The 23,680-nt window shown below is 53.0% G+C and overlaps 2 protein-coding genes and 1 long non-coding RNA gene across 4 annotated transcripts in view; 1 reads left to right on the top strand and 2 right to left on the bottom strand.

Annotated features, from left to right (window-relative positions):
• The window catches only part of FBXL20 (F-box and leucine rich repeat protein 20), an 84,632-nt gene extending 78,361 nt beyond the window's left edge, over positions 1-6,271 (top strand). Inside the window, exon 15 of one of the 2 annotated variants that reach the window (XM_075561756.1) lies at positions 492-6,271. In XM_075561756.1, the coding sequence (XP_075417871.1) occupies positions 492-599 (108 nt within the window). In that variant the 3' untranslated portion in view covers positions 600-6,271. The remainder of the gene's footprint in view (positions 1-491) is intronic. The other variant, XM_075561755.1, reaches the window with a different exon arrangement.
• A 1,901-nt stretch (positions 6,272-8,172) lies between these two features.
• On the bottom strand, positions 8,173-9,679 carry LOC142458299 (uncharacterized). Its single transcript, XR_012786413.1, has 4 exons — positions 9,593-9,679; positions 9,076-9,221; positions 8,864-8,915; positions 8,173-8,450 (listed from the first exon to the last, which is right to left on the bottom strand). It is a non-coding gene; the product is annotated as an uncharacterized LOC142458299 (long non-coding RNA).
• Positions 9,680-10,065: 386 nt separating this feature from the next.
• Positions 10,066-18,248, bottom strand: LOC142458722 (transcription factor CP2-like protein 1). Its single transcript, XM_075559644.1, has 11 exons — positions 18,166-18,248; positions 17,708-17,859; positions 17,506-17,579; positions 16,786-16,891; positions 16,591-16,697; positions 12,269-12,421; positions 11,927-12,037; positions 11,208-11,305; positions 11,066-11,120; positions 10,716-10,914; positions 10,066-10,208 (listed from the first exon to the last, which is right to left on the bottom strand). The coding sequence occupies exons 1-11, from the start codon at positions 18,246-18,248 to the stop codon at positions 10,066-10,068; spliced, it is 1,281 nt and encodes a 426-aa protein (XP_075415759.1).
• Between the last annotated feature and the right edge of the window lie 5,432 nt (positions 18,249-23,680).

Genomic DNA, 23,680 nt, shown 5'->3' with positions numbered 1-23,680 from the left:
TATAAACTCCAGAGGAGCAGGATTCTCATCTCGACCGTTTTTTACCCTCTCTTAACCAAATAACACAGTAGGTATTGAAAAACTATTTAGCTCACAGAGGAGACGTGCGCTACTAAAGGAAAGTAACAAGTTAGTTTATTTGATGAACTAGGAAAGACATTGTCCACAATGGCTCGGGAGAAAAATAATGGAAGCTTTCTGAACTTCTTTCGAGTTGTGTGTCTGTCCTCTGTAAATCCCTTTTGATAGATATATTTCCTGCCTCGGTTTTATACTTTTGGAATCCCATCAAACAAAGTTATGTGAGCTTGATTTGGTCACTGAGAAAAGCTTGGCACGTTACGACAGAGTATACAGTCCTTGTAACTAACTCCCTGCTGCCCAGCCTCTGACCTGCTTTAAATCTGTCAGCCCTTTAGGGGGGTTTCTGAAAAGCAACCTTGCTCTCTCTGTTGAAACCCTCTCTTAGTAATGTTTCTATCTTGTTTCAGACCCATTTACCCAATATTAAAGTCCACGCCTACTTCGCACCTGTCACTCCACCCCCGTCAGTAGGGGGCAGCAGACCGCGATTCTGCAGATGCTGCATCATCCTATGACAATGGAGGTGGTCGTCCTTGGTGAACTGAGTATTTAATGACACTTCTAGAGTTACCGTGGAGTCTCTCCAGTGGAAGCGGCCCCAGTGTTCTGGGCAGGGGTTACAAAACGAGGGCAGTGTCCAGGTCCCAGGACTGCACATTGATACACGTACATACCCTCACCCTCATCCAGTCTAGCTCTGTGACCATGGGACTGAAGTCGGAGCTGGCTTATTTATCAAATGGATTGGTAAAGCTTAACCATTCCCATTGGACATGCCCAGAAGAAAAGCATAGGCCAAGGTAGAGGGAAGGGGGCAGTCCAGCAAACTCAGTGTTACTGCTACTGCGGTTTCTTTGTTGATGACCGGGGGTCTCTGGGGATTCTGGAACAGCAGCTGCAGCCCTCCAGGGTCAAGGAAAGCAAGCTATGATGCATCCAGGGACCAGAAGGAAAATGTCTTTGCATCCTACAAATGGCAGCCATCCGTTGTAAGATGACTACAGAGCTTCTGTGCGTTGTTGTTTCCATGCCAACCTGCTGAGCATGCTCACAAAGAAGGCGCGTCTATTCCTCCTGTGTTTTAGTATTTGGCCCAGAGGTTTCCCAAATGGTTGCATTGAAATCACTGTGGTCCAAGTGTGAATGCTCACTCAGGCACACTTGTGCACCTGTCTTCCATTTGCTGTTGCTCCCTCCTGCCCTCTTGCTCGGTCTGTCACCCCTTCACAGTCTGCGTACTCACACTCAGTTGTTACTAATTTGCTGCTGTTGTGTTTACAATTTGCATTTTGGATGATTAATTGGGGTTACCATTTTTAAGAGAGTCATAATAAAATATTTTTTTAAGTCTAAATTTTACAATTGGGGTACTCTGCCTGAATCTTTGCCAGTCTGAAGGGAAATGTAACAAAAATGAGACGATTTTAAGAAGAAATTGAACTAAAACTATTTTGCTAAAAACAAGCTTCACTTTTTGGCTGCTTGTGATAAATGACAGAGACCTGAGATGCCCATTCCCCTCTGCACATTTTTCTTCCATCAGACTCCACTGAAAGAAAGGCATTATTTGTAAAGTTTGTCTTGGTAAGGCTCAAAGCTGAAGCCCCCCCACGCTCAGACCATACTGACTAGCTTGGTCTTAGTACACCGGAATCAGTGTGCTACTGGCATCCTGACGCAAGTCTAGGGGCTAGAGTCGGACTTGAAAGGGAGTCTGCTGTGTCTTCATCCCACTTAGCCCATTAGGGGTACAGCAATGGCCCTGGGACAACTGGACAGCTGTATTTCAATGTTGACGGTTTCCATGTTTAATGTTCGAGCCTCAAAGGACCAGAACTTTGAGCCATAACTCTTTTCTGCTCCACCCCACCTACTCCCCTACCCAAAAAAATCATGGATGGTGAGAGAAAATAAACTTCTAAAGCCCAAGAAATAGATTTCTAAATTGTGAAGTTAAAATCTTGTGCGGTTTTATTTAAGGGCCATCTCCTCTAAAGATTTGGGTTTTAGTACCTGAAAAAACTACCATAAAATACCCTGGTTAGGGAGTGGATGAGAATTGCTCAGTTTGTCATGGTACTAAAGTAAAGTACTTCTTCCTTTAGGCGGGGGTAGTCAAAAACATCCAATTCACCAATCCCTGGAAGGTCTTGGAAATTCTGTTTCTCGCTACGCAGAGTTTGCCCACATGCAGCTCCATGTGGGCTTGCCCAGATGACTTCATTGTTGTAGTTTTCTTTTGTCCCTTCTGTTGTGGCCCAAAATAGTGTGTGAGGTAAGCAGTATCAGCTTATGGAGGCCGGTGCAGAAATCTTTCTCCTTCCTAAGAACACTTGGGGTCCACCAAGTGTAGAAGGAAATATATCTGGAGTGCCAGACTGCACCCCACACCAATCGATGCATGTACTACGGTTTTGAGAGTGCAGAACATGGTAAGTTCCAGTCAGATGGAAAGGGTATTAAACACAATTGCTTCCTGCCCTCGACATCTGGAACATTCTTGAAATCCAGTATGTCTTAAAGGGTATGGAAGAAGTTCTCCTTGGGGACAGCATATTGGTGCATTTTTCAGGCTCCATAGTCCCTCCAGAAAATGCCATCTGTAATTAAAAGGGGGAAGAGTGTGACTAGAGAGAAGAAACTTGGATACACACAAAGGTACCGTTAAAGCTGTTGCCATAAACCTGCAGAAGGCCGTGAGGAAACGTTGCCATGTTGCTGGAGAGTGTGAGGGCCTGTAGATTCTCTCTTCCCCACAGCCTCATCCGTTACAGTCCACCAAGCAGCTGCACTGGTCCTTGCTACACCTTCTCCAACTGGCCCCTCAAATGGATGACAGCTTGCTTTGCTGCTGCCCTTTCCTTCCCACGCCCTCCTCGCCTTCCACCTCACACCCGCTGCTGCTGCTTTCTCCTCCTCGCGCCCGGTGTAGCTTCCTCAAGAGTTTTTGTCCTGGGCAGCCTTGAATTCAGTCACTGCCAGGTGCTCGGGCCGTGTGTTCACTGGTGGATTAAGATTGAGTTTGAAATCAAACGGTTGGGTATGAGGAGTAAGAGCATCTGGCTCTGGGCTTTTTTCCAATATTTGGAATATGAAAGCACATTCTGTTTTTATTTATATGGAAAAGTTTTTCCCTTCTCCTCTTACCTTTAGTGGGGATAAAAGGATTCCTTTAATATTTTTTGTAACTCTTCAGTCTGATTTTCACATCCATTTACTTGATTTAGCAGAGGTGTAGAAATTTTACATATTTTTTGTATCATACATTTAGAGGGAAACCTAGCAAATAATGTTTATACTTTATTTTGGGCTTTCAAAACTGAGTGAACGGTTTGGTATAGCTGTGTTACTGCAGCAGCCAAGCTCTTTCACTTCTAATTGCCGTGTAAAATGCATTCTTGCCCATTCGACAGCCCACTGGGGGCGGTGGGGGGGGGGAGCCAGGGAGTGGGGGGACCTGCCTTGGTTTGTTGAATTGCAAACAGGTGTCGGAGTGTTGCCTGGAAAGAATGGGGTGGTTTCTGCCTGGCTCTGGGCAGCCTGTCCTCGGGCCACTCATTGGAGAGGAGACGCACTCACCTCGTGGTTGGCCCGTGGCTGTTTCTTGTTGATTGTGCTGAAAATCAGACCCTGCCAGTTGCCATTTAAAGGAATTGGTCTAATCTTTTAGCTTTTCTCTCACTTGTGTGTTTGATTTAAGGACTAGGATCCCTGATTTGCATCCTGGCTGGCAGTATCTTTCAATGATAGGCTCTGGGATTCTAGAACATTTTATAAAAAGATTGCTTTTTTCCTAGAATCTGTAATCGCCTCTAACACAGGCCTTGTTTATTACCAGATCTTTAAGAGGATGTAAGTTGACTGACAATCTTGAGGCAGGCCTCCCCCTCCCCCCATTAGACTATGATTGCTATTTCTAGAGGCCTGGGGTTTCTCTTTCCTCCAACAAAGCCTGGGTTATTGAAGCCCCAGCGACTATCCTGGTCATCCTTGCACTTCCCACAGAAAGGACCTTTGGAGGCAAGCGAGTTGTCAGCCTGGAGGACTTCTGCCCTCTCATGCGTCTGCTCTTATTCTTGGGAACTTCAATTCTGCTCTGGAGCCTCTGGTCCTTAGTAAAATCAGTACCTTCTTGGCCAAGTCTCAGTGAATCTCGGGAGTCCAAGAGAATTACATGAATTCTCCGCAGAAGAGTGTTAGACAAGCTCATGTGGGGTGTTGATAAGGACGTCCCATGCATGCACGTCACCATCTCTGCCTCTGTGGCTCGGACTAAGCCGTTGGTAGAGTTTGGTTTCAGGTGTTGAGTCTCAGGACTTCTCTGGCTGAGGTAGTCCAGAGGAACCAGGAGTACCCAAAACTTAGACAATTGGGCCTTTTTATTCAATGTTTTCCAGGCTCTGGTTTTGAAGAACTGTGGGGGAGGGGGGGAGTTTTGAGGCTTAAACCACCGATGAGGTTTAAAGTAAAGGAGATAACCAGTTGCAGAGCCGGGCCCTTTGCCTCAGGTATGAGCCTCTGTCCCGCATCTATAAATGCAACTCCCTCTCCTCCAGGGACTTTCTGCTTCACCCCATGAATGCCAGGCCCTTCTTGCTGGCAAGGATTTCCAGTGGTTCCAGAGAGGCCTTCTCCCACACACCCCTCAGCAGTCTGCCAGCTGGGGGTTGACATCACTGCAAAGATGCACACACACCCCAGCGCTTCTTAGCTACTGCTGAGAGTGGTGGTTTAGTAGCAGGACCAGAACAAGTGGGCGCCAAATGGGACTTCGGCCCCGGGAATAGGTTGTTGGAGACGTCCGGGCACAGGCCTTCGTCTTTCTGCCCAGGGAAATCTTTGGAGTCGTGGCCTTTTCCTGGCTTGTGGAAGACAATTCTGTCCCACTGATTCTCTAGTCTCTACTTAAAGCTACCTATTAATTTACATCTGAACCACACTGCTGCTCACGTATGTCTTCCTTACCTTAGCCCGAATCCTCGCAGGCCCTGTGGGGAGGGAAGCTGTGTTTTTAATGGCACTCGAAAATGAGAGCCTAAACGCCAACACACAAAAAGAGTTTAGCTGGCATCGTTTGATTTATTTTTACCTTCCTCCCCTTAAAAAGCTTGAATGAGTTCTTGCCTAGTGCTACGTAGTAGACGTATGAGCTACCTTTGCTGCTACTCTCCTGGGTTTACTTCTCTCCCTCTCGCTCCCAAGAATTTTTTTTTGTGCTTCTCTGATGACTGTTAATTTCTAATAAGTGCAAGAAGAGGTGAGCCCAAGATCCCTTCTCTTGCTGCCCCCACCCCACACCTCACCCCAAATTTACTAACCTCTAACTCTCAGAACCTGTTGGCCTGTGTACAAAGTCTGTGGGACTTGACTAGGGGGGATCTACCAGTCTCCTTTATCCCTGTGCTGTGGCTCTCAGAGCTGACCCCCAAAGATCGGTAACTAGCCCCTCAGAGGAGGACTGTCTCAAGAGAGGCCTCCTTGTTAGACCTGTCTCCATTCTTGCTTTGAATCTGCCATAGGATGCCTCCCACTCTCACCTCCCCATCTCCTCTCTCGATTGCTTCCCAATAACCTGCCCTGTGCGTTCTCTGCTCCCTCTGCCCACCACTCAGTCCTGAGAAAGATGGCCTGGCAGAGCTCAGTGAACTGTGAGGCCTGGCCCTGCCTGGAGGACACAGATGGGTGGGTGAATGGTGCTGCTGGGGACATTTTTATCTTCAAACCAGGCTCGGTCTTTTCCTAGAACACACACATCCCCATCCCCACCCTTGAGCCCTCTCCCCAGAGGGGGTAAAACGTCAAAGGTGTTGGACCAGCATGACCTGATCCCAAACCTTCCTGTCTGTGGCCTGGGCCCTGGCAGACTGGCCCTGGAGAGCTTCAGGTTGGGGGCTGCTGCTTGTTCCTTCCTCCACCAGGCCTGCCCCAAGCTTAGCCAGCCCTGGGGCCGACACACCAAGCTCCATCAGCTGTCCAGTGACTGTGTCCACTCCATTGTTGGACGCTTGAGGGAGGGGGGAGGGTTATTTAAAATAAAACTCCAAGGTGGCAATAGAGGATTCCTTTTGCTTTAAAATCTTTGGACTAAAAAGGAAAAAAAAAAGTTTTATATATAAATATATAAATTGTTATGTAACTATTGTTTCCTGTATGTTCTAATTTTGTTTTATGATGTAATTAAAGGAAATAAGCTGTGAAGACTTTTCATTTTGCTGCAGAAATCGCCTGACTTGGAGCTGGGAGCAGTAACAGCTTCCTGGGGCGCTCAACTGCCAAGGCTCCTGAGGCCGAGTTGGGGGGGGGTGATTGTGGTGGATGAGAGGGCCTTCCTTGGGGCATCCCCACACTCTCGTTTTGAGTTCATACCCTGAACTCCATTCCCCCTAAGAGAGAGAGGGCCCCACTATGTGATGCGAGTCCCTCTTCCTTTTCTCTGCGGAACATTGCTCCCGCCCTAGCTAGGAAAGGGGGAGGCAGGGCAGGGTAGTGCTTAAACACCAAATTCCAAAGTCGGAGGGCCTGGGTTTTGAATCTTGCCCTGCCAATTTCTTGTAGTGTGACCTGGCCATTCTCTGGCGGCTTGGCCCTCAGGTGCAGGCGTCACGGGCGGCATGAGGATAGCTAGCAGCACCTGCGCTGGAACGTTGTGGAGATCACCTAGAAACACAGCATGTCAGCTGCTTTCGGAGCCCCTTCATCCCCACAGCTGTTTCCTTAGCTGGACTGTCAGTGCAGCCAAGCCCTCCCTCAACTTTAGGGGGCAGTGAGCTCGCTGCTATGAGACTTCCAACTCACAGCAACCCCAGAAGGCTGGGCGGAACTGCCCCTGTGGGTTTCCAAGAGTAGAAAGCCCCGTGTCTCCCTACCTCAGAGCAGCTGTTGGTTTTGAACTGTTGACCCTGCGGTTGGCAGCCAAAGTTAGGAACCACTACACCTCTAGGTAGAGATGGCAGTAGAGCCAAATCGGCCTCAGCGTAAATCACAGGGTCCCTGTGTTGGCCTTGAGATAGCCTTGGAGTCAGAGGCCCTCAAAGAAAGGCTGGCTCTAGATGAGGCACCTAAAGCCAGCACTGCCCGCGTGCGCACACACACCCAGGATGCATGTGGTCCCAGCTCAAGGCTGAACTGAGTCGGCCCTGGACCACCCTAGGAGGCCCTCTGTGGGTCTTTGAATTTCAAAGCATAAGCAGGTTTCCCTCCCCTCATCCATATTTCATCTCTGCCAGCATTTAGAGCTTTTCTCCCCAACCCTAGTCAAGAGTCCAGAGAATATCAAGAATTAATAAGTGAGGGAAATGGGTCATTTTTCACAGGTCACCTTGGCCCATTGTCCAGTTAATGCTTAGGAGATCACGGTTATTTCGACTTTAATGCTTGAAGTTTTTCAGATGGGGAGGGATGAGGAAAACAGGCACAGGTTAGGATACACAGTGCTATTTACCTTTTTCAAGAGTGCTTCCTTGTTGCCTCTGAAAAAAGACAGCGAGCACTCTACCTCAACCCAAAACCACTTCAGGTGTGTTACAGACCCTAAAAGGAAGCCAGATCAGGGTGACCTCTTAAAAAGGCCTACAGGCTTGCTTTTCACCAGTTACTTTTGGGGGGAGGTAGAAAAGGGACAGCTGTAAAATCGAACATTTTAAAAGTAAGCCTGTGTGCTGCCGTGGGCTGATTCTGACTACAGAAACTGGTGAGGGGCTCCTCTACCCCAACCTGACGCCGCTACCTTAGCATCTTGGTGTAAGGATGGATTCTTTTTTTTAATAAAGTCAATTTTTAAAAGCAAATTTTAAAACACCCTATCACCTCATTACTGTGCGTTCAGCCACAATATTTCCGAATCCATAGAACGAAAGAGGTAAACAGCGGCTCTAACGTGGCCTGGTCTTCAGAGGCTTCAACCATAGTTCCTGCCAAACTCATTGGAGGTGGTGGGGGAAACAGCTGCTTCTTTGCCTGGGTCCATAGAAGGCATTTCTCTTGGGGAAATAACACATTGAAAATCCATATGTACTTATTTAACATTTAATTTAACAAGGAGTGAAGACATTTTTAAATCAACATGCATTTGCCTCATCGTGTCCAATAGCCAACACTGCGCACACTCCAGCTCGTGGTCCATTTTGCTGGGGTCTAGGGCTTTGGTGTTGGGTTTTGCTGCATAAGGCTTTGCCACTCGGTCGAGTCTGGGCAGGGAGCACTGTCTGAGGGCCCCAACACGCACTGCTGCCGAGGTGAAAGAAGGCCGTGTGGCATCTGCTGGTCAGTCAGCCAAGCTTCTGCTGAGCATGGCCCCAGAGAGCCTTTGGGGGACAGGTTCCCCTAAGCCTTGGTCAGGACCAAGTAGTAGCCGTCTGAATTCGGCACTGGAAGCAGTAAAGAGGGCACCATTGGACTGAGGCAAGCCCTCCCAGTCACCACTGCCCTCGAGCAGCGGGAGCCCAGGTAGTGGTCAGCCCACGTCAAATCCACCCCTCTGAGTGGTGGCAGTGGGCAAGCCAGCAGCCGCCCTATGGCCAACTAAGTGTTGGCAGGCAGAGACCAACTTTAACAACAGAAATGGGGGCGTTTTTCTTGTGAGGGTATGCTTAGCCAGTCACATCTTGTCCTAGGCTGAACATTGCTCTGAGTCCTGCGGCTCTGCTGACCCTCAGCAGATGGGTCACTGCCTCCCACTGACACCCTTAGGGAGCCTTTAGGAGGCAGCAGGCACTCGGCATAGGCTCACCCATCTAGCGGCAGCCAGACATGATCCATCCGCTCCCTCTAAAACCCCTACCTTTCTTTGCTGTGGCCACAAAGTAGGATTCATCCTTAAGATTCTGGACCACCTGCAAGGGAGAAGCGGTCATGGGCTTGACCTGTAAGGGTGTGGGGGAGCTCACACAAACAAAAACCGGGGCTGGGAGAAGGCTGCGGGGCCTGCTGGGGAAGCCGCCTGGGAGGAGGAGGAGGAGAGCAAGGTCTTAGGCAGGGGGGGGAACCCTTTACCTGGTCACTGAGGAGAATGAGGATGCCCCCAGGGCCCTGGTGAAAGAGGCAATGGATTTGATTGGCTGGGAGGGCGAGGAACTCGGCCAGTTTCCCCATCAGCTCGACAGCACTGAGCTCATCCAGAGAGAGCTCTTGGTAAAAGCCTGAGAGTGGGAAGCACAGGAGCAGGAGTCAGTGGGGAAAGGAGGCCCCTGGGGAACACCGGGGGTGGGGGTGGGGGCTGGCCTCAGGGAATCTGCAGTATAAGAAGGTAGGACCCCAGTGCGTGAATAACGGAAGCACAAGTGCATGCAAGGCGATGTGCTGACTCCCATATTACAGCACGGCAATAGGGGTGAAGAGCGAACATGGAGAAAACCCAGGGAAGAGGACTGAACTGGTCAGAAATGCCAGAGGGCGAAAGGGCGAGTCCTGCGTCCTAGGAGTGGCACCGCATCATCCTTTTCCCCAGGGGCATTTTCACCTGCAGCCAACCTGTATTTTTGATCTGCGGAGGCACAGGCCAGAACCTCACCTGGGTCAGAGTTCTTAGAAACAGCATTCTCTTGTCTAGGGGCCTCTTGAGCCACATACAGAGTCAGGCGATGGCGGATGGGCCTGGGCCAGGGAAACTGTGTGTCAGCCCTTCATTTCTGCACGGGAGCTTCTAGCCCCAATCCCTGGGAGAGTCCCTGCTGGCTCCTAGCTCTCCAGGGAAGACCACCAAGCACTTCTTAGCCACTTAATGAATGTTGGGCCTGAGGCTAGGAGAGATGAGGAAAAGCCAATTCTTTGCTCCCTAGAAATTGAAGGCCAATGGGGTGGCCACGGGAAGGAGGGAGTCAGAGGAGCTTGACCAGCCCAGCCTTGGCAGCCTTGCTCTGTGGCCTCGGGCACGTCACTCTCCTTGGCCTGAGAGTTCTTCTGTAATAGGAGGGACTGTGACTCTGTGGTCTTCTAAGGTACCTTCTGGCCTGATCATTCTCTGAAGCCTCCCTGCCAGCCGAGTTAGTTAGGACCACTACAGTGGGAGGAGGACTTATTTGACAGTGCCCAGCACCTGGCTCTAAGAGTATTGAAAAGGCGGATTCCATCAGCAGCTCCGCAGATCTGGATGAGGTCCTGACGGGTGAGCTTCAGCAAATCGGTGCCTGCAGGTCAGACAGGGCCGGATTGAGGGAGACAGGGAAGACAGTGCTAGGAGCCAGGAGCCCTAGTGGCACAGGGAGTCAGTCACACAATGGCCTGGTCGTTTGAAACCACAAGCCACTCCACGCGAGAATGAATAGGCTTTTCTCCTGGAATCAAGATTTGCACACTCAGAAAATGACAGGAACCGTTCACCCTGCCCTACACCTGCTGTGATTTGGCATCAACTCGATGGCAGTGAGTTTGGGGTTTGGTTTGTACTGTGCCTGAACATAGGAGCCCTGTTGGGATTCACAAATCCCAGCTCTGCCCCCCTGTGTGTCCTTGAGCAAGGAGCTGAGCCTCTGCAGGGGCAGTGTATGAATTCTGCGGGATTATATCCGAGGAGGCAGCCCGGCACAGTTCCTGACAACTCTTGAGTCTTCGAAAAAGGTCAGTTGCACGGCAGAACAGCAAACCAAGCCCAAGCGGGCTTCCCGCCTCAGTGCCCCAAGCTCGGTCCCGCTCACCAGTGAAGTTAGCCAGCATCCGACAGTAGCTGGAGAAGCGGTGCCGATGCAGCCACTGCTGAGTCTCTGGGATGGAGGCTCCAGGAGTCAGATCCTGAGTCAGAGAGAGGGCCGCCCAGCTAACGCCCCGCTGTGGTTTCCCTCGGGCAGCCCCCAGACTGGGGGCCAGGGGGAGATGAGAAAGCCCCTCTTGCCTGGTCTGGCGAGGGGGGGCAAGGGGGGGGGGGGTGAGGCCCACCATCGGAGAATCCTGCAACCTGTGGCCGTGTCACCTCCTTCCACCAGGGGGCAGGGCAGCCGCACCGAGCGCGCTTTGGGGTGATGGTGCGGGGTTGGGAGGGGAGACTCACCTCCGCCGTGCTGCCCCCCAAAGTCTCCAAGGCGAACGGCGGTGAGGTGCTGAGCCTGCGAGGAGCAGCGGGGACTCAAGGGGCAGCCCCCGCAGCCTGGCTGAGCAGCCCGGCAGCCCGGGGCGGAGCGCCCCCTCCTCACCTCTCAGGGGGCAGGAGCTTGGAGGCGTGAGGGGAGGTCAGCGCCGGAGGGCCGGGAGGTGAGTGGCGCCCTACAGGGGGCTCTGGCCACGGCGGACACTGCGGAGAAACAGACGGGCCGCCGAGTTCCCGGCGCCGCGCGGGCGGCTCACCGCCCCGCCCATCCCGCCACGTGGGGCGGGGCCTGTCGAGGGGGCGGGGCTTCCGCGCAGAGCCCGCAGGTGGAGGATGCTGTGCTTCCCGGGCAGGTGGCAGGGCGGTGGGGCGTGCAGAGCCCTGGGGAGCCCTGGTGCGCAGTGGTTACAGGTCAGGCGGCTAACCCACGGGTCAGCAGTTCAAAGCCATCAGCCAGTTCCGAGGGAGAAAGGCGGGGCTTTCTACTCCTGGAAAGAGTTGCAGAAACGCACAGGGGTAGTTCTAGCCTGTCTTCTTTTTTATTATTATTATTATTTAATCATTTTATTGGGGGCTCATACAACTCTGATCACAATCCATACAAGTTCTACCCTGTCTGGCCGGGCCGCTAGGGGTCGGTGTTTTGGAGAGGGGCACAGGTGCGAGGACACGGAGGCGCCACCTTGGAGAGATGAATGTGGCAAACAGGCAGAAGTGTCGCCTGGCCTGTGTTCCTCCTGGAGCAGGCCCAGCCCAGCGACTCTCTTTTCCCCTAGGTGCGGTGAGGCTCTCCCAGCCCGCTGCCCCGCGCGTGCACATACACACCTCCGTGAAGACCGTGCTGTCACACGCAACCTGGTACTTGTCTCTGTCGTGCAGGGGCTGCTTCTCAACCTTCTCCCGGTCCGTTTTCAGTTTGCGGTCAGCTCCTTTGGGCTTTGGGGAGTAACAAGGAAACTTCAGAGTCCCCTACCCCCTCACCTAATACCTCCCCTTAGGAGGATCCGCTGGATGACCTCTGAAGAAGATCAAGTCCCTCCCCTCCATGTACAGAAGTGGGCCGCCCCACAGAGGACACACTAGCTGGGGGGCACAGCACCAGAACCTGGCAGCCAGGGAGGCAGGGTGACAACCCCGGGCATGGGGAGAGTCAAGCGCTGCCTGTACCTTAAACACCTTGATGAGGCAGCCGGCGGAATGCAGGTGCTCCGGCGTAAACTCCTTGTCACTGGACTTGAAGGTGTCGATGTGGAGGCGGAAAGGGACACCTTTCTCTCCACCTTTCTTTCGGGGAGTGAACTCGGTGCTGATGCAGTGAACCTGAGGCGGAGAAGGGCATCGAGAAGCCAGGGTAACTGGGGACCTTTTCCACGGTCAAGGAGACCCACCCCACACCTGTTAGTCACCTGCCTGCCTGTTAGCCACTGTCCATCCCCAGCCAATGTCAGCTGTAAGATAGCCGCTGTTCTGAAATCCCCAGGGTCTCCCCATGGAGGTGTGAGGAGGAGCAACATACATACATACTTCGGCCATCTCTCCAGGCCCAGCTGTTCTCCCTCACCCACCAATGGACCACAGACACCAACCACCCTACCCCCAACACACCTGCACAAATCAAAAGACAAAACGAAACTTGCTGCCATCGCGTAGGGACAGACCAGAACGAACCCTGTGGGTTTCCAAGGCTGCACATCTTTTCCAGAGCACAACGCCTCATCTTTCTCCCACTGAGTGGCTGGTGGATTAGAACTGCTGCCTGTGGGTTGCAGCCCAACGCATAACTCTACGCTACCAGGACTTCTTACTAGTTCTCCTCAAAGTCCTCTCCCTAGAGAGTGCTCCCCATTCCAACCTGAGCCCTCTCCAGAGTATGGCTTCCAGATAAAACTCAAGCTATCCTATTAAGTTTGAATTTCAAATAAAATCAACTGATTTGTGTACTAGTATGCCCCAATATTATGTGGGATGTGGAGGTTGTTAGTTACTCTCCTGCCCGTTGCAATTCAATGGAAACCTTGGATGTAACCGAACAAAATACCATCTGGTTCTCCACCATCCCCATAATCATAGCTATATTTCAGTCCACTGTTACAGCTATTGTGTCATCACTTTATGTCACTGAGGGTTTCCCTGGCGCTGGTGACCCGCTCCTTCACCAAACATAATGTCCTCGTCTACCAGTTGGTCCAAAGTAAGCAAGCCTACGCCTCACCATCCTTACTTGCCTAAAATTCCAGTTTGACTAGGTGTCCTGGATCTTATTGGCGAAATCTAGGTAGCCTCCTTGCCCTCTCATCCTGCTCAGCCCCCAGCCTCTGGATTCTGCCTGATTCCAAGGTCAAGTGGGACCTTCCCTCACCCCCTTCACTTGCCCATTGCGGCCCTCCAACGATCCTGTGAAGAACAATAAAAAGGCCTAACCTTACAGAGGAAAGTAAGGCTCCCAGAGAAGGTGTGACCTGGGCAAAGCCCATACGGCCATCAATTCCGCTCCTGGGTGTCTGTCTTCGAGAAACGAGTCGAAGCATGAGCTGATAGACACACGCTCGTATTAGCTCTAGTCCCAATAGCAACACGGTGGAGACAAGTGTCATCTGGGAGGGATCGTTCACCTATGGCACATATACACACGCAACAAAGTAGTTCCCAAAGGTAAAGGACAACAGTGACTCTCACCAGGATCCTAGCCTGGATGAACCTGGTGGACATGATGCTCGGTGAACTTAATCACAAAAGGATCACTACGGTCTGAGACCCCTATTCTAAAGCATCAAGGCGAAGCTTTCCTACTGAAAGAAGCATTCTTTGATGCTTACAGAGGCGGGAGGGAAAAGGAGAGTGAGTTACTAAGTGGAGAACAGACGCATCTTAACTTGGGTGAAGGAGGTTAGGAACGACTCTGATGGAGGCAGCGAAGACCCTGGAAGAAGTGTGTGGGTTACAGGCAAAAGGAATTGCTGTTCTCCCCACAGTCGTCTAGTGGTGGCAGCCTGCCAGGGGATGCTCGCAGGCTGGACGCGTGTGGGAGGGAGAGTGGGACTTTCTGAAGCCCCCACAAACAGATATCTGAGAAGACTTCCAAAAGTTCTAGGAAAATGGAATTGAGAGATCAAGGGATTTTGTTCCCCCCACACCTCTTTGAAGGCGCCTCCTATGACAGAGATATTTCTGGCATGTGTATTTAACTGTGCTGCAAATATGTCCATGAATGTAGTCGAACAAGGGGTAATGTTATTTAAACAAACAAACAAAAAACACTCCTAGGCATGGCACCAGGAGGGACTAAGCTCAGGACCAAGAGGACACCAAGGTCATGATACAGTCCGCAAAGACAAAGCTCTGCACCCTAAGGCGTCACTATTGTTGCTTCTCCATCCGGAGTAAACAAAGGTGAAGGAAACCAAAGATAAGTGGGAACAGCCAATCACATGGACTAAGGCACTAGGAGAGCACCGGCCTCCCTGGAAGATCTAGATGGCACCTGCCTCCCATTCATTACCAACTGCTCTGGAAGGTCCTGAACAGAGAGGAAAACATATCAAAGGAAAACTCATAAAAGGGACCAGCTTCCAGGGCTAATAGAGACAGGGAACTCCTGAGATACTATGACCTTTAGCTCCCCATTCAGGGCTGGACCCATCTCACACCAACTATGTCTCCATTTCTAGCCAAACAAAAGGTCTGGGGAGGTGGGGACACCAGGCAGGTATGCACACCTTAGTGTAATCAACCCTGTGAGGCCAACGAGCAGCATTCACCCAAGGACAAAGCTCAGAAGGGTCGAGAAAGGCCGAGGAATGGAAACAGGAGACACAAGGAGGACAAGGATGTCACACTGTGGGACTTGCAATCCACGATATTAACAAAATGTGTTTGAGTTAGTGAATGGCAAACTGGTTTGCTCTGTAAATCAGTTAAAAACGAAGCAAGTCCAGGCTGGGAAGTGGTTGTGCTGGATTTGTGCCATGACTGCAATGTGGGCTGCCAGTCCAGGTGCTTAACCACTGCGAGTCTCCAACAATGGGATTTACAAACAAAGCCTGGCTCAATTATAAAGGGAAACATGGAGATCCCTGAAAACACAGAGAGGCGCTTCTCATCACCCCCTTCTCAGAGGCAACATTCCCGGATTATTCCTTCCCATCTGGAAAAGTGTATGCACAATGCACACACCCCTACATACAAACACTCTGTCTACCCACAGAATCGGACTTTAAATCGACACCTGTATTCTGCCTTTTCTCAGAGGAAAGCCCATGTCCCCTGCCAGGACGTATCTTTCAGAGACACTTCCACTGGCAACTCGTCTGCCCTCATTTGCCTGGACTGTAACTTAATTAAGAGTCCACCCTTTTCGGATGGGCATTTTGATAGTTTCGATTCTTTTACTGTGAACAAGTGTATTTCCATGAAGCGCGGGTAAACAGAGTTCTACATACTTCCACGCACACTGCTCAGGAATAAGTTCTAGGTCAAAGCGAGTCTGGACATTAAGTGTGATCACTTTTGCTGCAGTGTCAGCAGGAGAGCAGCGGGAAGACTCTGCATGCTTGAGATAGGAAAGCTCCTGCTCTCCCAAATCCTACCAATAATCATTTCCGGTCTTAAGCATTTTTCTGATTGGATTTTGTAACTGTGAGTTAGCTACATGGATTGGCTCTTCTTCTTCTTCCTCCTCCTCCTCCTCCTTTCTTTCCCCCCCAGATTCTTTTTATGTAAATCATCTGTTCACCTCCTTGGTCCATTTTTCTATTGCACTTTTACCCATTCTCACTGGTATAGAACTCTTTATGTACCAAGGACGGCCTTGCTGTAACACATTATTTGTATGTCATATGACAAATTTTTTTTAATTAAAAGTTTGGGTTTTTCAATTGTGGTAAAAGATACATAACAAATTATGCCAGTTTTTTTTTTCATTGTGATTTTTGTGGGCGAGCGTGTACAAAGCAATCTGGTGTTCCACCATGGTGCAAGCACGTTTTGTTGTGTGACCGTCAGTCACTGCAGTCCTGACCACATACCGCGGCAGCCCCTCTCTCCCCTCTCAGTTATTCCCTCATCCCCAGCAAACCCCCCTTCCCACCTCCTCTGGCCAGTGGTGCTAAGGAGTGCCTTCCCATCAGTGGTTCAGCTGCAAGTTCAGTTTCAGACTTGAACAGTGTCCCAGGGCCTGGGTCTCGGGCAGGGCGAGGGACGGGGCTCAGGAGTGATTTCCCCATTGCTATCTCCTTTTCATCTCGCCTATTGTTGGCCGACCATGACGTCTTAGGAAACGAAATGCTCCCGTTTTTCATTCATTGCTTTAATGTTTAACGTGGCCTACCCCATGCTGAGGCTCGCCCACCCTGTGTTCCTTCTGGGTACTTTTGGGAGGGACTCATTCTTATTGTCCCCTCTCCACCACACCAAATATGCCTTCCTTTCTCCCTTAGGCTGCTACCACCCCAGGGGACCCCTGCCTCCTCCCAGGCCCGGCTCAAACTCACCTGCAGGAAAAGGGAAGTCTTCTTAGTGGGGTCCCAGTAAAACTCCACCGTGTTGAGCTGTGAGGGCAGCACTTGGGGTTCCATCACCCCCACAGACAATGGCACGTCTGCAGTGAACAGAGGGCAAGGGATCTCTGTCCACACGGGCTTGCCAACCAGAGAGCAGCCCCTGAGGGTCCCTGGTTCCCCACTCACCAATGTCCAGGATGCGATCCCCGGGCCGGCTCCATCTCCACCCATCCAGCTGCTGCTGCTCCGTGTACTGCAGGCGTCGGTCGTGGAACACCACGCGTACCACACTCTGCAGGCACAGCAGGGCACAGCCAGGGGTCACAGGGTGGCAGGGCACAACCAGGGGCCAGAAGGTGCCAGGGCATAGGAGGGCACAGCCAGCGGTCAGAGGGTGCCAGGGTTGTTGGGTACCAGTCCCCAGACCTGGGGTAGACTAACTAGCCTGCCCTCTCCACTCCCTTCCTTCCCACCTCTGGGAGGCATGAAGAGCTGCGAGCATCACTAGGTCTGTCTCCAGGCGCCCATCTGTGCTTGCCACCCCTGAAGCTGGGGAAGTGACCTGGAGACCCTGCACTTCAGTCTCCTCCTCTGTCACATGGGGATTAACCCCTTCACGCACCTTCCTTTGCAATGCTTCGCACCACTTGTCTTTACATCTTTGTCTCAACAAGTAGAAAGCACCTTCTAGGGCGGTTTGGGTATTGGGGCTGAATCATGTGAATGAGGAATGATGCGCAAACATATTTCCGCACCTGGTCCTGTTACCCCCTGCTGTGCGGCCTTGAGGACCCACTTGGCTTCCTGTGCCTCAACTTCCTCATCAGTGGCCACCACAAGGATGACTCTGGCTACCTGGGGGCAGGGGTGGGGGTGGAGGACAGCTCCGGGGAGGGTTGCACCTACCTTGAGCAGTCGGGGACACTGGGCAGCATCCCTCAGGTTGGGGGTGCAGAGCATCCGCACCTCATAGGACTGACCTGGTGGGAAGTTGGGGGGGGGGCTGTGTGAGCCCCACCGAGGGGCAACGATGGTGCCTGAACACCCATCCTGCTCCCAAGCCAGGGGCAGTGCCCAGTGCTGGCGGCCCCTCCCCAGCCCCGCGCACCCTGGTTCAGGTAGGTGAGGGTCTCCTCTTGCTGCCTCACTGCGGGCGAGGTGGCGGCACAGAGCACGTACTGGAACGCGGGGCAGGGCGGCTCTGCGCTGGGGACGCTGGGCAGCTCCTCCTGCTTCAGGTAGGGCAGCGGCAGGGGCTCCCTGCAGAGACAGCAGGGCACTGAAGCCGCCCTCCTGGCCAACCCAGCCGCAAGGGGTCCTCCCAGAGAGCCCGCCCCTTCTGCAAACCCCAGATTTGGGACACTTCTTCCAAACAGCTGCCGAAGAGCGTCCTGGTGTTTCGCAGCCTCCTCGGGGCTCGCCTGCGCCCCAGCACACGTGTCCCAGGGGTGGGGGCTCTGAGTGTGTAGAGACGTCCCAGGACGCACTCGACTCCAGACCGGTTCGACCCCTGCTCGCCCGGGGAACAGCTGGGGACTAGGGGTCTTCTCCAGGCCCCGCCCTTACCGCAGCAGGCTTCCAGGGCCGGCGGGGTACAGCTCCCCGGGACTGGGCCACAGGTGCTCCTGCTGGTTGTGCCAGAACAGCATCTCCGCGCTGAGCCCGCGCTGAGACTGAGCCAAGCTCGGTCGCGCTGGGCCCACCTGGGGCCTCAGCCTTTATACACACCGGCTGGAGGGCGGGGCAAGGTCGGGGCCTCTCATTGGAGCTCTAGAACACTCGGGCCGCAAGGGCAGCCCCAGCCCGGGGCCATCAAGACCCCGAGGGCCTCTGCCAATCTTTCCCTTGAAGGGGAGAGAGTGATGCAGAAAACCCAAGTCACTGGGATGGCCCACCTATCCCCAAGAGCCTCAGGGACACCGAGGGACCTCCAGCTTCAAGACTGTCCCCAAACCCGTGGCCTTGAAGAAGCCTGGGCCCCTCACACCATCTGATGGACGGGCCAGGACAAGCAGTGACCATATGGACCCACAGAGGCTTTTGCTCAGTACTGGCCTCCCTCGACCACTGTTCATGCATGCTCACATACAGAACACAGCGCCCGCAGGAGCACCCACACAGACACACGGGCACAAGCACACACAGGAGCCAAGATGGCAGACCCTGTCCTTTCACGTGGGGGGGGGGGGTGACCTGATGGAAGGGACTGGGGTTTACAGAACACAGTCCCAGTGTTGTGGAAACACCTGCAGAGTTGACACTGGAGAGAGAGCCCACCTGCCAGTAGGAAGGAGGGGAGGCGCCAGAGAAAGCTCCCTTTGCCTGGGAGATGGTCCCCTGCCCTGGGCCAGAGGGCAGGTCCTGTTTATGGATAAATACAGTCTGCCTGGGGGAGGGCTTCCCCAGCACCTGTTGTCCCCACACGTAGCCTCAGCCCCCTGCATCCACCCGCCCACCAGTGTGTGGAGTATAAACAGATCTAAAGGTGTGTAGAAAGCGGAGACTGTGGGCTGGCCTACGGTGCCCCTAGTCCCCTCAGATTCATGATTCTGGGACCTGGAAGACAGGACAGGGAAGATGGAAGAGGTGACCCCTGCACGGCGTGGGGCTCCCCGCTCCCCCCTCCCCAAGTACTAGGCTGTTGAGCCTGCATGCTTCCTCCTCGCAGGAGGCCACGCAAGATGGAAAAGCCCAAACCCCAAGCCCTTGCCTCAGAGTCCGTTCTGACCCACCAAGAGCTCCATGGGCAGAGTAGAACCAACGGCAGCCCCCCACCCACCTACACACCCACCCCCACCCCGGTTCCGCTGCATTCCAAGGGCTTCTGGAAGGGGGAACACAAGAAGTATAAATAGTCTTGCCAGGAAGCTTAAGTCCCCAAGATGCTCACAATAAGCGATTCTCAAGACTGAGGGAATGGGCGGGCCCAACGGGGGCAGCAAGGTCAGGGTACATCCACAGCACGTTCCCAGGTTGGGCAAGAGGGTGGGGGCCCCAGAGCTGCTGGTCCCGGGCTTTTGGAGGCTCTCGAGGGGTGTGGAGGCAGAAAAGAAAGGAGCTGATACAGTTGTCCTGTGAGGGCACCAGGAGCTGGTAGGAGGAAGGGGACATCCAGCCCAAGCCCAGAACCCAACTCTTCCTCCACCTCAGTCACTGCCACTGCCACCCCCAACCTACCCCAGACGGGGCTTCTCACCCTTCCAACAGAGGCTGGGCCTTATCCTGGGTTTTCCTCAAGCCCTCTTTACGGGAAGAAGCTGGGTCTGAAAGCAAACGCAACTAGGACCTGACTGTAGTGGTCCCCTGCCCGCTCCTCTAGTTCAGGTACAGGGCAGGGCCTGAACAACGCTGCCTGTGGGATCACAGAGGCCTCAGACTCCCCTACTCTGCCTCAGACTCTGAGAAGGTGCAAGAAAAAGTTCAAGAGGTAAGGAGACTGAGCAGAAGGCATCTCCTCACCTTTCTGAGCCCATCTCCACATCTGGAAGATGGGGCCAGTGGCACGAGGAGCAAGAAGATCCTGTGCAGGTGCATTTTATTTCAAGGTTCAGTCCTCAGGCACTTCCCTCAGGGGAGCTGGGGACTCCACAGAGGGGCTCAGTGACCCACCAGAACCTCGTCATGGGTGTTCAGATGAGACCTCCCCAACCAGAAATAGTCCCATGTCCCGGTCATTGCAAGGACAGTTCGGGGACAGTCACAACTTTCAGCAGCTGTGGAGGAAGCCAGTAAGGGTTGCTCCTCGCTCCCGCTGGCCTGCCAGCTCTGCCAGCCCTGCCAGCCACTCGTCTGACATGATACCTTTTCCTTTTTTTAATGTAACTTTTCCCACCCAAAATGCTCGACCATTTTTTGGGCCATGGCATCACCCCATGCTAAACAATATGCCCTGGAGTTCCCGAAACCAACCAAGAAACTTGCCAACCGGTAAATATATCTGAGAAACAAAAGCCCAGTGTCCGCCTCCAACCCAAACTGTGTGTTTTGCTCTCTGTCTGTCCCAGACAATGTTTCAACCTGGGGAGTCCGAGGGCCCCTCCCTCTCCCGCAAAGACAACAGGCCCAAGAGGAGAAACGTGGCTCAAGCACTCATTCATTTCTTCTAGAAAATGTTATAAAAGGTCTACTGGGTGGAGGGAGGAGCCCTGGTGGCTAGTGGTTAAGTATTGGACTGAGATCCACAAGGTCAGCAGTTCAAAACCAGCAACCACTGCTCAGGAGAAAGGACTTTCCACTCCAGTAAAGAGTCCCAGTTTTCCAAACTCACAGGGGCAGTCCTACCCTGGCCTACAAGGTCACTCTTGGTGGGCATTGACTCTCAGGTCAGTGAGATGTGGGAGGAGGGCCTGGGTGATACCAACAGCTAATGCGTTCATTCATTCAGCGGCTCACAGAAAGGCTGGCATTTCCAGTCTGCCGACAGGCTTCTGGGAATTAGACCTGGCCATTCACTTCCAGAAGAAGAGGCGCTGAAAACTCTCTAGGGCCAGTGACGATGTGAAGTCTCCATAAATGGAAATCAAACTGAGGGCAACTGATATTTTGTCTGTTTCTTTATTATCATGTCTATGAGTCCAATGGACACACAGTTTTATGGAAAGCCGGCCCTCCTGCTCCTCCCTTCCCCCACCCCACCCCGCCCTGGAGCCCTGGTGGCATCACCAGTAGGCTCTGGCATCAGACTGGCGCCACAGGAGAAAGAACTGGACTCTAAATAAATGCCAGATTCTTCCTCGCCCCAGTGTGTGGAGCTATGGCAGGGTACCTGGGGAGGCAGCATTCTGCAGACCAACCCTTACCCCACCCTGGTCCAGGGCTCCCAGACGCCCTGGCCCTGCCCTATGCACCCACTGCTGGTACAAAGGCCTGCACCCTGCTTTCCAGACACAAGGAACTGAAGAGCCAAGGAGTCGCTAGACCACGTGGGCTCCTGCAGTATAAGTCTGGGGGGCCAGCTAGTCGTGGGTTCAATAAGCACAATTGTACGGTTGAGATATATAAATATTATATTAAAGTTATTGAGAGCATGAGAGATAGAAGTAATGGAGTCAGACACACTTCATAGTAGCATGCTCACCTCAGCCCCACTTGGGTGTCCATGTGGAGAGAGGGGGAGGGGAAGGAGGACAATGGGGAAAGGGAAACAGGGGAGGAGAGGGAGCTGAGGAGAGAGGGGGGAGGGGCCAATGAGGGAGCCCTCTATTGCTAACCCAGGCTTATATACCTTTGGGGGGCGAGCAAGCCCAATAATTACAGGTAAAGACATACATCACAGGAAGGGGTTGCGCTGTTACACAGCAGTGACAGGGGTGATCTAGGGGGATTCACGCAATAGGAAGAGAAGGGATTGGGGGTACACATGTGGCAAGATGGGCGGATCCTAGAGTCAGGATGGCAGTTGGATCTCCATAAGAACCCTGAGCAGTAGGGTGTAAACCCCACCTACAGGAACCAAGCTAATGGTTGCAAGCTTCAGGGAGGAATCGTTCATTGTTCCCAGCAGCAGGGAGTGGGGCCACCCCTGTGGTGGGGAGAGACAGCAGTCTGGGAGCGACTGCCTTCAGGGAGGATGTCTGTAAGCATCCGACCTCCCCCCACAGGCTCTCTCTGTGTCTCTGTCACACACACACACACACACACACACACACACACACACTGTGGACTCTGCACACAGGAGTGGTCCCTTCTCCAGGGAGGACTCGAGCATGAGGCGACGCCGGCCCCTAGAGGTAGACCATGTGTGGGCCCACGCCAGGAGCAACCTGATTTATTCCCATTTTACTCCATCAGCAGTTAAGTCTCTCCTGAAGTCTCAGCACCATGGAGTTGGTGCCTGGGTGAGCCCCTCCAAAGGGACATGCCACTGCCAGGGAAGCATCCTCCCCAAAGGCTCTCGGTTCCTATTTCAAACGTTCAAGTGTGCTGCCTACTTCTTGCTGCTTCTTGCATGTGGGCGAAGGCCCAGCCCCTTGGCACTTCTGTTCTCCAGGCCCTGTCTCTGTGGTCTGGTCGCAGGGCCCATCAAGTCGGATCCGTGACCCACTGTGCCCTTCATTCTTTGTGTGTCTAGAGTCTGTTTCCTCCCCAAGGACAGCGACGAGGGGAGGTGGTTCAAGACCAGCTCTGTGGCACAGCCTTGGGCATGTGACTTGCCCTTCCCAAGAGCCTCCTGCTGCAACTGGCAAGGGGGCATGGGGAATCAACTGGCAAGGGGGCATGGGGAAAGCCTCCACTCCTGGGAGCTGGACAAATGGAATGAGGTCGTGACTGAGTCTACAAAAATGTGGGCATCTTTTCCCACCAGTCACTGTCCCCTCCCGTAGTTTATGTCACACTTAGAAGCATCAGGTTTAACCAAAATTAACAACAAAAGAAAAACAAGACAAATTCACCCCCCTGAAATCGATTCTGACTCACCGCAGCTCCAGAGGACAGGGGAGAGCTGCCCCTGGGGATGTCTGAGACTGTCGCTCTTCACGGGAGAAGAAAACCTCATCTTTCTTTCGCGGAGTGGCTGGTGGTTTCAAACTGCAGACCTTGTGGTTAGCAGCCGCACCAGAGCACCATCAGCATTAATGGGTCCACTTATGAAATCAGCAGCTCTTCTGGGCTCTGCATGACTTCCAAGTGCCTCTCAGGCAAGGGGAGGCCTAGGCTGTGCTGGTGGTGCAGCGGGTAAGGCCTGGGCTGCTGAGCTGACGGCTGGCAGCTGTCCCCGGGGACAAAGGCTTGATTCGCTGCTGTCGTGAACATGACAGCCTGGAACCCCTGTGGGACAGTTCTTCTCCATCCCGTGGGGTCCCTGGGAGTTGGAACGAACAGATGGGCCCTTAGCAACAACTCTGTGACACGGATGCTCTCTTCCCCCCTCCGCCCCTGATGGCTCACGTATTGTCACCCATTCCCCAGATGGGGAAACTGAGGCACAGAGAGGTTAAAGAATTCGGTTAAGGTTACACAGCTATGAAGAGACGGGGTCAAAATTTGAACTTAGGCTGCCTGGGTCATCACTGGAAGAGGCCTTATTTCGCCTGGTAAATGTATGGAATTTCACAACCAATTCTCAGGCAGCACACCTGTG

This window comes from Tenrec ecaudatus, chromosome 10, assembly GCF_050624435.1.
Source record: "Tenrec ecaudatus isolate mTenEca1 chromosome 10, mTenEca1.hap1, whole genome shotgun sequence".
NCBI lineage: Eukaryota > Metazoa > Chordata > Mammalia > Afrosoricida > Tenrecidae > Tenrec > Tenrec ecaudatus.
Note: the sequence above shows the minus strand (reverse complement) of the source record. Positions and strands in the feature narration are given on the sequence as shown.

Coding starts and splice junctions, on each gene's coding strand:
- LOC142458722 (XM_075559644.1), bottom strand. CDS start 18,248: ATGCTGTTCTGGCACAACCAGCAGGAGCACCTGTGGCCCAGTCCCGGG. Junction 17,580..17,707: donor CCTCACCTACCTGAACCAGG/GTGCGCGGGGCT, acceptor ACTTCCCACCAG/GTCAGTCCTATGAGGTGCGG. Junction 12,422..16,590: donor AGACTTCCCTTTTCCTGCAG/GTGAGTTTGAGC, acceptor TCTCCGCCTCAG/GTTCACTGCATCAGCACCGA.